General features: G+C 36.5%; 2 protein-coding genes across 3 annotated transcripts; both read left to right on the top strand.

Moving 5' to 3' along the window:
• The first annotated feature begins 210 nt into the window (after positions 1 to 210).
• Positions 211 to 2,301, top strand: LOC125269036 (thrombomodulin). Its single transcript, XM_048191748.1, has one exon. The coding sequence runs from the start codon at positions 711 to 713 to the stop codon at positions 1,746 to 1,748; it is 1,038 nt and encodes a 345-aa protein (XP_048047705.1). The 5' UTR covers positions 211 to 710; the 3' UTR covers positions 1,749 to 2,301.
• Positions 2,302 to 4,076: 1,775 nt separating this feature from the next.
• Positions 4,077 to 11,137, top strand: susd4 (sushi domain containing 4). Of its 2 annotated transcripts, XM_048191746.1 has the most exons (9): positions 4,077 to 4,525; positions 4,936 to 5,100; positions 7,102 to 7,305; positions 7,381 to 7,554; positions 7,678 to 7,866; positions 9,793 to 9,984; positions 10,293 to 10,437; positions 10,513 to 10,898; positions 10,982 to 11,137. In XM_048191746.1, exons 2-9 carry the CDS (start codon positions 4,971 to 4,973, stop codon positions 11,017 to 11,019), a joined length of 1,458 nt encoding a protein of 485 aa, XP_048047703.1. In that variant the 5' UTR covers positions 4,077 to 4,525; positions 4,936 to 4,970; the 3' UTR covers positions 11,020 to 11,137. The 2 variants fall into 2 exon arrangements, with proteins under 2 accessions (XP_048047703.1, XP_048047702.1); XM_048191745.1 differs by lacking the exon at positions 4,077 to 4,525 and having other exon boundaries at positions 4,586 to 5,100.
• The last annotated feature ends 1,595 nt before the right edge of the window (positions 11,138 to 12,732 follow it).

The following is a 12,732-nucleotide window of genomic DNA, read 5'->3' as shown; positions in this document are numbered from 1 at the left end:
GTACGGTATGTATATATTGAGAAATTAACAAAAAGTAATATTAAAAAGTAATGTGAGTAATAAATGACAGAATTTTCATTTTTGGTTGAACTAACCCTTTAAGGGGGCCTATTCCAAGCCTTACACCTGTTTACAAACATCACTAAAAGTAAATCATATATATTCTAACTTTATGTAGGCCTACACAATATAGTTATTGTTCTAAAAAAAAAAAAAAAAAAAGCCACGATCAGCAGAGTTTATGTTCTAACCCTAACTAATTAAACACACATCTCATGCCTGTAATAATCAAGTAATCCTGAAGACCTAGCTGGTTCTAGTGTGTTTAATCAGGGTTGAAACTATGGAACAGAACCCTGCACCTTTTTAAATGAAATGTCATTGAAAGAGTAGCCTACGTGAGGAACTCAATTAATCACTGACTGACTGAATGAATCATTTACGTTCTGGTAGGACCACAAATTTGAAAATACAATTCATGCGTCATTTTCCTCAAGTCCAGTAGTGCATTTTTTGGAAAGTGAGCAGTACATCACATTTATCAGTACAGTGACCCGTCCCTCTGGAGTATTTTCCTCAGGCGGAGTTTCCTTCCTGTGTTTAGCTACCTTTCTCTCTAGAATGGGTTTTCAAAAAGGTAGGACTATTCAAAGCTTTGAATGCCATCCTTATGCAGCTCAAGTTGCTGTACCACTTGAAATCAAGATAGGATGGATTCTTATGGACAAACGATTTTGGTCATCGTGTTAATTTCGTCTTGTGCTAGATTGGTACATAGCTGTGCTTGCTCGAGTAATCTAAAATATTGTGCCAACATATACCAAAAACCAGTGGACTTTAAAACGGCTCAAGAGATCTGCAGAGAACGGGGCGGTCAGTTATCTATCCAATCGAATATATCCGATGAAGTTGTCGGCTTTCTTCTTGATAACATGATCGGACACTTTTGGATAGGACTATATCTCCCAAGGGATCAGTGCTCAAGTAATATGAGTACATCACGCGAAGGAGAAAGGACCACGGAACTCACGAACTGGGAGAGCGCAGAAACGCCGTGCGTTCCACGCTGCGTGTCTGTCTCCGGAGACAGAAAATTGACGGAGAGACCGTGCACAGACAAACTGGATGGATTTTTGTGTGGGGACCCTGAGGGGGATCTTTGCAAAGGAAATGTGGTCATCCTGGACGATGCGCGGTGTTTGCTTGGGCACTGTGAACATAAATGTACTCCTATGAAATCCGGATACAGGTGTTCATGTTATGAGCGATTCCGACCTAATGCACGGGATCCACGCCGCTGTGATTTCTATTGCTCAACCAGTGTTTGTAAAGCGCTATGTATGAGAGGCGGGGCGGCGTGTTGGTGCCCGGCTGGCTTCGTTAGAAGCGAACAAAACTGCGAAGATATAGATGAATGCCATTCAAATCATGACTGCGCTCACATGTGCATAAATACGATTGGAAGTTATAAATGTGCTTGTTATGAACCATTCGTCTTGGTAAATGGAACTGCATGCACTTTCAATCCTAGTCTATTAAATGATCAAGTATTCACAACACTGTCCCCTAATTTTATAGCACGGGGGGCCCTGTCGACTCCAGGAGAATATGTTGGGCTGATAATATTCCTAGCATTAGCTATTTTTGCTCTGTTAGCACTTGTGTATTATTTGCGCGGTCGTAAAGCAACTGTACAGGAATGTAATCCACCAGATTATAACGAGTTTCAAGGAAGTGTATCTAAGTGAGATAGCAACATAACCGTGTTTTAGAAGGGGTCTTTTAGACTGTACACATTCTTTGAAGGATTTGACTGTTGGAATGATTGTAAAAACTGTTATAATGTCTCTAGCTAAAATGCTGGAATGTTATGTTGAATTATGTTAGCCCATGTGAATAAATATGTAGGCCTGCATATGCCACTCTGATGCTGCTCCTTAAAGGGATAGTTCACCCAAAAATGAAAATTCTGTCATTTACTCACCCTCAATTTTGTTCCAAACCTGTATGAATTTCTTTCTTCTGCTGAACACAAAAGAAGATATTTTGAAGAATGTCGGTAACCAAACAGTTTTGATGGGGCCCCATTGACTTCCATAGTATTGTATTTTATTTTCCATACTATGAAAGTAAATGGGCACCATTAACAGTTTGATTACCGACATTCATTAAAGTTGCTAAGGTTCCTACTCTTTTGCTATATAATGCTGTTTGATTTCCACATTAATCTAGTTTTTTTGTTGTTGCTTTTTTTGTAATTTTTAAAAGTTGTTTTTGATATTAAAATAGCTAATAATGCCAGTGGGAGTACATTCTTACATCACTGAGGTTTCATATATGCAATTTTGTAAGTCATTTGCAAAACAAACACAGAAGTAAATATGCAGGTTATAGCCAAAACATTCTTTTCTTTTTTCTTTAATATTTGACAATGACTTTTAGTTTATGACTTTAAAGGGACAGTTCACCCCCCAAAAAAATCATTTAATCACCCTCATATTGTTCCAAAACTGTATGAATTTCTTTGTTCTGCTGAACACAAAGGAAGATATTTGGAAGAATGGCAGTAATTAAACAGATCTCATCCCCCATTGACTACCACAGTATTTTTTTTTCCTACTATGGTAGTCAATGGAGGGTATGAGATCTGCTTGGTTACAAACATTCTTCAGAATATATTATTTTGTGTTCATCATAACAAAAAAATTTATACAGGTTTGAAACAACTTGAGGGTGATTAAAGGTGCCCTAGAATCAAAAATTGAATTTACCTTGGCATAGTTGAATAACAAGAGCTCAGTACATGGAAAAGACATACATTGAGTTTCAAACTCCATTGCTTCCTCCTTCTTATATAAATCTCATTTGTTTAAAAGACCTCTGAAAAACAGGCAAATCTCAACATAACACCGACTGTTACGTAACAGTCGGGAGTGAGAGATTTAAAGGGGCCGCGCAGCCTGAATCGGCGCATAATGATGCCCCAAAATAGGCAGTTAAAAAAATTAATTAAAAAAAAATCTATGGGGTATTTTGAGCTGAAACTTCACAGACACATTCAGGGGACACTCTTTTGAAAAGAGGTTCTACGGCACCTTTAAAGGGTTAGTTCACCTAAAAATGAAAATTCTGTCATTATTTACTCACCCTCGTGTCATTCTACACCTGTAAGAGCTTCATTCATCTTCGGAACACAAATTAAGATATTTTTGATAAAAACCGATGGCTCAGTGAGGCCTCCATTCCCAGCAAGTTAATTTAGACTTTCAAACACCTAGAAAGCTATACTAAAGATGTATTTAAAACAGTTCACTGTTTCTGTGTGCCAAAAAACTAAATAACGACTTTATTCAACAATATCTAATGATGGGCGATTTCAAAACACTGCTTCATGAAGCTTCGAAGCTTTACGAATCTTTTGTTTTGAATCAGTGGCCTTGTTTTCTGAAATCATGTGACTTTGGCAGTTTGATAACGCTCCGAACCACTGATTCAAAACAAAAGATTCGTGAAGCTTCGAAGCTTCATGAAGCAGTGTTTTGAAATTGTCCATCACTAGATATTGTTGAATAAAGTTATTTAGTTTTTTTGGTGCACAAAAAGTATTCTCGTCGTTTCATAACATTAAGGTTGAACCACTGTAGTCACATGAACTGTTCTAAATATATCCTTAGTACCTTTCTGGGCATTTGAAATTAACTTGCTGGCGATGCAGGCCTCACTGAGCCATTGGATTTTATAAAAAATATCTTAATTTGTGTTCCGAAGATGAACTAAGGTCTTACAGGTGTGGAACAACATGAGGGTGAGTAATTAATGACAGAATTTTCATTTTTGGGTGAACTATCCCTTTAATTCCTTCAGCCTAAACTTACATCTGAGAGCATACACAGATAGGTTATCTATTTAGTGGTCTAGCTGCATTCCCAGCTATTTATTGAATTTTATTGACATTTCAACACTTTTACCTTAAATGCATGAGTTAAAAACATCGCTGAGTGCTTTTTAGATATAGTATATGTGATTTTCTGTAATTCACTAATAAATAATGTCAAATGCATATTGATATTTGTTTAGTTCCATTCTGAAATGAACAAAAGAGTTTGAGTTGCCTGTTATTTATATTACTTATATGAAAGTTCAGGAATAAGGATTTTACTTGTGTAAATCAACTCAAACTTTAGTGTTTAAAACCTTATTTAGGGAGGCCAGATGCTATTCCTGTGCTTTCTTTTGGCAGTTACTCCTCCATCTAAAAATGTTGCTTCCTTGTTACTCATTTTATAACGCTCCACACTGGTACTTTGACCTGTATAATAATTCATCTACCTATCACGAGATAACCTACTTGCACCACGAGAGGCTGGATAATTTTGCTTTAGATAAACTTTCCAGTGAAGAAAGGATCTAGCCTAGCAGAAGGCTATTATTCCATTGATTATCATCAGCTTGATCATCTCGACTATCTGCTGAGAGAGCGAGAGAAACTCCGACGCCACTGATTTTCAATGTACAACATCTGTGGGTAGGTGACAGGAAAAACTGTGTGTATGACCAGAAACCAGCGAGCACTATTTTTAAAACACTGGCGTCATTAGACCTTGGCTTTAAATCTGGTAAGGTAGACTAGTGACGCTTATGACGCATTTTTCATCATCATCTCGATCATTGTACATTTAGACATCACCGTTATGTTGCACGAGCCTTCTTCTGATCTGTCGAAGACATTTGAATAATGCATAATAATGCGTGCTGAATATGCCATACACGCGATCCCGAAAAGACTATTTTGGTATTTCCGAATTGATATGGGGATTTACTGGTCATCATGTTCTGCGCGTCGGCGAGGAGATTCTGCAGGGCTGAAAATCCATGATGCAATCCTAATATTTTCACGTTTTACCTAGCTTTTTGTCGTTGTCATCATAATTTCAGAGCATTGTGACCCGATGAATTTTATTCAATGAAAGATGTTTCATCATGGTGATAAAGAAGGCAAGAAATCTGCGTTTGGACATCCTGTCTGCGGCCAGATTATTCTCTCGATCATCCTCCTCCTCCTTCCTTTTCTGGTCACCGCCTTCCCGGTTAACACAGTAGGTAAGAGATCTACATAAAGACTGCGATTATATAAGTGATGAGGAGTTTTTTTTTTTTTTTTTTGATGATGAGGATTTGGGAGTATGATGAGGATGCAGGACCTCCCTTGTGGTTGCTTGTGTAATGGGACGCTAAAATTGTCGAAAGCCCCTCGGCCCATTCTGTTCTCTTCTGCCTTAACAGTCACTCAATGACATGACGATGCTGCTTTCCAGCTGCCTGCTGTATATCGAATAACCTTTGGTCATGACAAAGCAGACAGTTCAAAACAAGCAAAAACCACACTCGTAAAATTCCAGACAACATGTAGGCCCTAAGCTCCTCCTGGTTATAACAACATTTTATGAAGGTGTCATTTATGTAACATTGAGTAAAACTAACATCTCAGCAGAAAAGTGTTTTCTCATGTAGAGGCAAATGATATATTGATAGTGTGATGCTGGAGAGACACTATAGGGGAGTGTTGTAACACGGGCTGAGTTGTAACACTAACAGTTTCACCCAGGTGACATCACACTCAACACCCTCCTGTGGTGACAGAAGTTGTAAGACCATATGTAAAATAAAAAAGAAAATAAGAATACAATTTTAAGAAAAGATAGATTCCGGAAAGAGATTTCCATTCTGATGTTTATGATTTAAAGGATTAGTTCATTTCCTGATAATTTACTCACCGCCATGTCATCCAAGATGTATGTCTTTCTTTCTTCAGTGAAAAAGAAATCAAGGTTTTTGAGGAAAACATTCCAGGATTTTTCTCCATATAGTGGACTTCAGCAGCTACCAATGGGTTGAAGGTCCAAATTGCAGTTTCAGTGCAACTTCAAAGGGCTCTACACGATCCCAGATGAGGAATAAGAGTCTTATCTAGGGAAACGATTGGTCATTTTCTAAAAAAAAATATATATATTTATATATTTTTTAACCACAAATGCTCATCTTGCACTGCTCTGCGATACACCACGCATTACGTCCGACATTGTTTTAACTTTTTTTTTTTTTTTGTAGTTGCACGTTCGCTTTGTAAACAGTTGCTCGGTACTTTCGCCTACATCATGCGCAACCTTTCCAACATGATTAAAATGACCAATCGTTTTGCTAGATAAGACACTTATTCCTCGTCTGGGATCGTGTAGAGCCATTTGAAGCTGCATTGAAACTGCAATTTGGACCTTCAACCCATTGGTAGCCATTGAAGTGAATTATATGGAAAAAAAAAATCCTGGAATGTTTTCCTCAAAAACCTTAATTTTATTTCAACTGATGAAAGAAAAGCATAAACATTTTGGATGACATGGGGGTGAGTAAATTACCAGGAAAATTGGAATTCTGAAGTGAACTAAAGTTCACCCAAAAATGAACATTTTCATTTAATCACCCTCATTTTGTTCCAAACCTGTATGAGTTTCTTTCTTCTGTTGAACACAAAAGAAGATATTTTAAAGAATGTTGGTAACCAGACAGTTCACGGCACCCACTGACGTCCATAGTAGGAAAAAAATACTATAGATGTCAATATGGGGCATCAATCTTTAAAATATTGTCTTTTGTGTTCAACAGAAGAAAGAAACTCATACAGGTTTGGAACAACATGAGAGTGAGTAAATGATGACAACATTTAATTTGTGATCATAAAGCATGTTAAATGACATCTGAATAAGCTCTATCACCATGACTGACCAGATTTGGTCAGATTTTCATGCCTTAGACAAGCCAGCTTCAAAAATAAATAAATAAAATTGTAACAATTTTTTCCTGCATTTTTACAATTTTTAATGAAATGCTTAATATAAAGTGGTGGTGGTGGGAGGCATAATTATTTTGTACAAGTAGTAGATTTCTGAAATAATTTAATATAGCAGATATATTAAAGCTTGATAGGTATTAAACAAGAAACGACCAAATTACAGACATCAGGATCCAACACTGATCTCGGCACAATCATAAGATGCCAACTTTGCTTTAAATGCATGATTCTGGTTCTTTTCTGTGCATTTTCAGTGGAGCAGTTCTGCAAGGATCCCGGTTTTCCTGAGCATGGAATCAGAACTCCAAACACCGGTGTGTTCTTCGAAAACTCGGTGGCAAGGTTCTCTTGTGTGGATGGTTATAGCTTAAAGGGGCCGGCCAAGATTATCTGCACGCGCTTCCACAATGGATCGTTAGGCTGGAAACCAAGCCTTAAACCAGTGTGCCTTTCAGAAGGTTAGGATAGTTCCGTTCCGTAATTTTATGAAAATGTTGCAGCATTTATTTATTTAGCTAATCTGTCTTCCAAAGATTGTCTTCCCCCATTCATCGAGGATGCTGATGTCACAAATAAGACGTACAGGCCTGGCGACAGCCTCATTATTAGCTGTCATGAGGGATTTCAGATCCGATACCCTGACACGGAAACTATGGAATCAGTATGTCAAGCCGATGGGACATGGGATAATCAGCCAACTTGTCAAGGTTGATGCAAGTCACTTGTTGCCAATTATTCAAAACAAACCTGACTATAATTAAAAAATGTACATCATGTCCACCACTTAAGATCCTGGAAAGGGTTTCATGCGCTGTCCTCTGTCTCCACAGGCTGTTTACGGCCGCTGATACCTCCACATAGTTACATGAACATCTCGGAAGCAGAGTTCTCTGTGCCTGTTGGAACTGTAGTCCACTACCAGTGTTTTCCTGGTTACAAGTTGGAGGGACCTGAACTTCTGGAATGCATGTATAACCTCATCTGGTCGGACACGCCACCCCGGTGCCTTGATGTTGAGGGTAAATATAATTAAATCATTTCTCAGCTTTGAGTTGAAAAATCAACAGATCTACATATATGTTCAGAAGAAAAATATATATTATAATATTTCATATTATAATATTTTATAAAATTATTTTATAATTGCACTATAATTACATTTTTATTACCCTTGAACATTTTGCACACCACCATTTTCAACTAAAAATGGAATTTTTTTTATGTGTTTTGGCCATTTATTTACAGTGTTTTGGGGGCCTGAAAATGCAAACTTTTGAAAATGGGATGTTGAAATCGATGCCGTTGTCGTCTCTGTGTAAACTACAAAAGCCTGGATTTGTGAAAACGGTGACATCATGCGCATACATATTACCTGTTCAGTCTATAGGCACATAGTGTTTCTTTACAAAGTGACACCGCCAACTACTGGCCTGGCAGCAGAATACAGCATTTTTAGTCATTTTCACAGATCCGTGTGAACAAGGATAATTTTGACAACGTTGTCGTCTGTACACGAAAAACGCAAACGAAAAACATTTCTGTTTTTAGTACACCATTGTCATGTAAACTTAATCTTAGTTAATGGTTTATATAGTCTATAGTCTTAAGCCCAAAGTAGGGCTGTAATGATATCAGATTTTTCACTACACGATTATCATGGCCAAAAAAATACACAACAACAATATATCAGATATCTATAAAATCTTGAATAAACAAAAAAATTAAATAATGCTATCAAACTCATCTTTATTTTTTATTTTATTCTTTTTTTTTTTTTTTTGAAGAATCATACCATTGCATACAAAAGGAACAAATTATACACTTAATGGAAGTTTGAAATAACTTCCTTCCATAAACTGATGTGGCTTCTTATTACAGAATCTTATTGCAGAAATTAAATTACTTTATATTATTCTATACAGTGATAAAGGCTATGTCAACTGGTATTGCATTATAAATATACATTATCCTTATGAAAATACCAAAGATGGCTTAATGAACATAGATAAACAATATACTGTTGCAATGGTGTGTTAATTCTCTTTCTATCTGCATTTTATTCAGCTACATGTGAGAGCTTAGCTTTCCATTATTCTCACATCTTTTGGGTAAAAATAGAAAAAATACTGCTCTTTAAAGATATTTGAAGTAAGCATAATCCATAAGTTTTCATCCAAATGAGTACAGTTTTTGACTAAAAGCCCCAAGGGATGAAAATATAATAAAACACAGAAAGGCATCAGCAGTTAACAGGATAATGTAACATTTCCAGTTTCAGGACTAGCAAAATAATGGCAATTTACTCTCTGTATAGTGGCCAAATCTGCAAGATGGAGGCAGAGGTGGGTGAATCAGCAAGTCCTCAGACTGGGATGATTTACAAGTCATTTTCATGAAATCCAAAAAACTTGGCGAGCTAACTTTCTTGGCGTGTGGGTTGAGTGTCATGAGTGTCGATGACATGTTTTTACGCGGCAGTATCAGCTGCTTGTCTGCTTGTGTTTTATGACAGGTGGCAATACCGCCACCTACTGTACGTTGGGATGTCAACCAGATACTGGTGCTGATTATTTACGTGTCGTATTATCATATGTGTACTATTCATTTTAAATATTACGGTTATTGCCAATACTGGTATATTGAAACATGCCTAATGCAGAAAATAAAGTATATTAGTTTTTAGTGTTCTTTACTAATGAGCCTTTAGTTTTCTTTACTAATGAACTATAAGTAAAATCTCAAAGTCTATTTGTAAACTTTTGAAAGCTACTTTAAAAATGTCATTAAGAAAATCTGCAATAATGTAAACAGAAAGCTAAGTAATAGTTTATTTTTTAGAAGTGTTAAATGCAGGGACAAATATTAAAATGTGGTGTGGGACTCAGGAAGAGGAAACGAGTTCTCTGATTCAGATGTCTTTTTCTCTGTCTCTGATGTTTTTACAGCATGCTCCCTACCCCCGATGACAGAACATGGTGATTACATGTGCCACCCGCAACCATGTGACCGCTACATTCATGGGACGGTCGTAGAATACTACTGTTATCCTGGCTACTCTCTAGCGAATGATTACAAGTACATCACCTGCCAGTACGGGCAATGGTTTCCACAAATGCAGTTCTACTGCATCAAAGATGGTAAATCAGTCTGCATCAGTTTCGATAAAAGATTTTTATTTGGAACACCATATGTCTTATGAAGCATACACATTAGATTGTGCAATAAGAAATAATTGGGTCAATTTCCGTTGTATAAATTATTTATTAATTTATTATTAATGTATAAAACTGATATGTGTATGAGTTAAATGCAGCCTTGGTCAGCATATACCATTAAAAAGTTTGATGTCAGTAAGATGTATCTAAATACTGTAGAATTTTTGTGTTATAATGTTAAATTTGGCTGTACAATGGGGTTTATAAGTACAGTTTTTTTCCCCCCAAAGAGACAACATGGCCTGGTTTTCAAGATTCTCTACTAACCACATGGAAAGTAGTAGCTTGTACGGCCACTAGTGTGCTGCTAGCCCTGCTCTTGGTGATCACAGCCAAGATGTTCCACTTCAAATGCAAATCCCAACAAAGTCCGAGGTACAGCCAACATAATAATCACACAGTGTAGTTTGATATTTTCTTAACTTACTCATTAAAAAGTTTCTTTTTCAGTGAAGTGCAAGATGAAAGCCAGGATCCAAACATCCTGGTTGTAGATGGTGTTGCTGTGCCACTGCCCTCTTATGAAGAGGCTGTTAGTGGTACTTATTGTCAGCCCCCAAATGATCTGCCCCCTGCTGGTCTGGGGAGCTCACAGCATTCAGAAGAACAAAACCCACCTTCATATCCCGGGCACACAGGGAGTCAAAATAGTGTGCCGTTAGACACCGGGGAGGCTGAGACCTGCGATAGCATCTCGGACACATCAGAATTTCTTCAAGGCATACAGCCATCTTCCTCCCATGCTGGTGGACTAAATAACATGTCTGAGAAAACCAATGCCATCACCTCTATGGAAGAGACTGCTTCCACAAGCCCTAGCATAGACATTGCAGACGGTAAGGCTGTAGGCTGCTGCCACCTAGTGGTGTAAACACACTCTTGTTTTTATCATACCAATGTTTTGCTTTGTATCTTCCAGAAATTCCTCTCGTGGAGGATGGTGAAGAAGACTGCTGATTGTTACTTTTAACTGAAAATTGGACACTTTAGATCATATCACTCCATTACTGATTATTTAAGCATTCATTTCTGATTTTGTTGAATAAAATGGCACAGGCCAAATTACTGCTCATAAGGATGATATTTAATGAAGAGCACACCAGGAAAGAATAGGCAATAAAAAAAAAAATAATAATAATAATAATCAAAAATTAAATTAACTCCCAATATCTGCTCATGAAGGAACTATGCATTAGACCATGGCATATTATGTTAATTTAACTTTCCCACTACATAATATATATATATATACAAAGTATTCAAAATTATTTTTCTTGTCACTTTCACTCGACAACTGCGCTGCATTCTGGACAGCTTTCAAATGGTATGGACAATGATGAATATTTCTTAAATAAATGACGTGTTAAATTTACATCTGAGTTTATTGTTATTAAAGTTCAGTGTGCACTTATCCAGGGTAATTGCGGATGAAATTAGGTACAAGTTAAAGGCAGGTGCACTGCAAGCATTATGACAAGCTGAAAACAAAGTGCAAAGTTGGACTAACGTAAAAATGTTGATCATACAAAACATACATGTTGGTCATAAAAAGGTTAAATAGGGTTCTTGACTCAATTTTAAAGAACCCTTTATGCCAAAGGCTCTATATGGATAAATGTCTTAAGCAGTGTTGGGGGTAATGCATTATGAGTAACTTGAGTTAGGTAATCAGATTACTTTTTCAAGTAACTAGTAAAAGTAACGCATTACTTTTTTAATTTACAACAAAATATCTGTTACTTTTTCAAATAAGTAACGCAAGTTACTTTTTCACATTTATTGACTGACAGCTCTCCTGTCCCCATGTTGAGAGAAATAAAGTGTAGTGATGTTGTGTGCGCTGTGTGAACATGATGGCTATTGTAGCTCTAGATTAAATGTGAACATGCATTTACTCATCTCACTTGCACGAAAACATTCAGTATTCCTCAAAATGAATAAAAATAGTGAAATTCAATCTCAGAATTTTACGCAAACCTATAATTATATTAAATTACACAAATGTACTTTATGTATTTAATCTCACTTTATTATCCAATGTCTTTGCTGCTGACCTTCAATGATCTAATTCAACCATACTAATAAGCAAAAATGACTTTAGATTTAGAAATAAGAGTGTTGAACTTCCTTCTCCTGTATTCTATTCTTCTTAAATACAGAACAGCAGCACAACTGAAAGATTTGTGTTGCACCCTCTACTGTACAGGCGTAAATATGCATTTCCCTCAGCCTGAGACTTATTCATTTCACTTTTGGTGTGAAAGGGCCTTGATAATTGCCAAAAATATAACTTTTTTTTGTTGTTATTAAAAATAAAAAAGCAAGCACAGGTGAGAAAAAGTAACGCAAAAGTAATGTAATACATTACTTTTTTATATATAAAAATAACTAGTAACGCAATTAGTTTCTTTTTTAGGGAGTAACGCAGTATTGCAATGCACTACTTTTAAAAGTACCTTTCCCCAACACTGGTCTTAAGTAGCCTAACTTCAAACTACACCCATGTTCGATTTTCAAAATAAGTAAATAAATTGCTACTTGCAATTACATACAGTGCATGGGCATCATTTTTGAAAATTGTTTAGATATAGTTAATCACATTTAAACATCCCCTCTGTAAAGCCACCATTCCCTTTAGATTAACAGTGTTATGTATTATGTAAACCTTAT

This window comes from Megalobrama amblycephala, linkage group LG5 (assembly GCF_018812025.1).
Source record: "Megalobrama amblycephala isolate DHTTF-2021 linkage group LG5, ASM1881202v1, whole genome shotgun sequence".
Lineage (NCBI taxonomy): Eukaryota > Metazoa > Chordata > Actinopteri > Cypriniformes > Xenocyprididae > Megalobrama > Megalobrama amblycephala.
This window is presented reverse-complemented; position numbering and strand designations above follow the sequence as displayed.

What these genes read in the sequence shown, in the direction of transcription:
- LOC125269036 (XM_048191748.1), top strand. Translation starts at nt 711, where the DNA reads ATGGATTCTTATGGACAAACGATTTTGGTCATCGTGTTAATTTCGTCT.
- susd4 (XM_048191746.1), top strand. Translation starts at nt 4,971, where the DNA reads ATGTTTCATCATGGTGATAAAGAAGGCAAGAAATCTGCGTTTGGACAT. An exon ending in AAATCCCAACAAAGTCCGAG is followed by an intron (nt 10,438 to 10,512) that starts GTACAGCCAACA and finishes TTTCTTTTTCAG; the next exon opens with TGAAGTGCAAGATGAAAGCC. An exon ending in TAGCATAGACATTGCAGACG is followed by an intron (nt 10,899 to 10,981) that starts GTAAGGCTGTAG and finishes TGTATCTTCCAG; the next exon opens with AAATTCCTCTCGTGGAGGAT.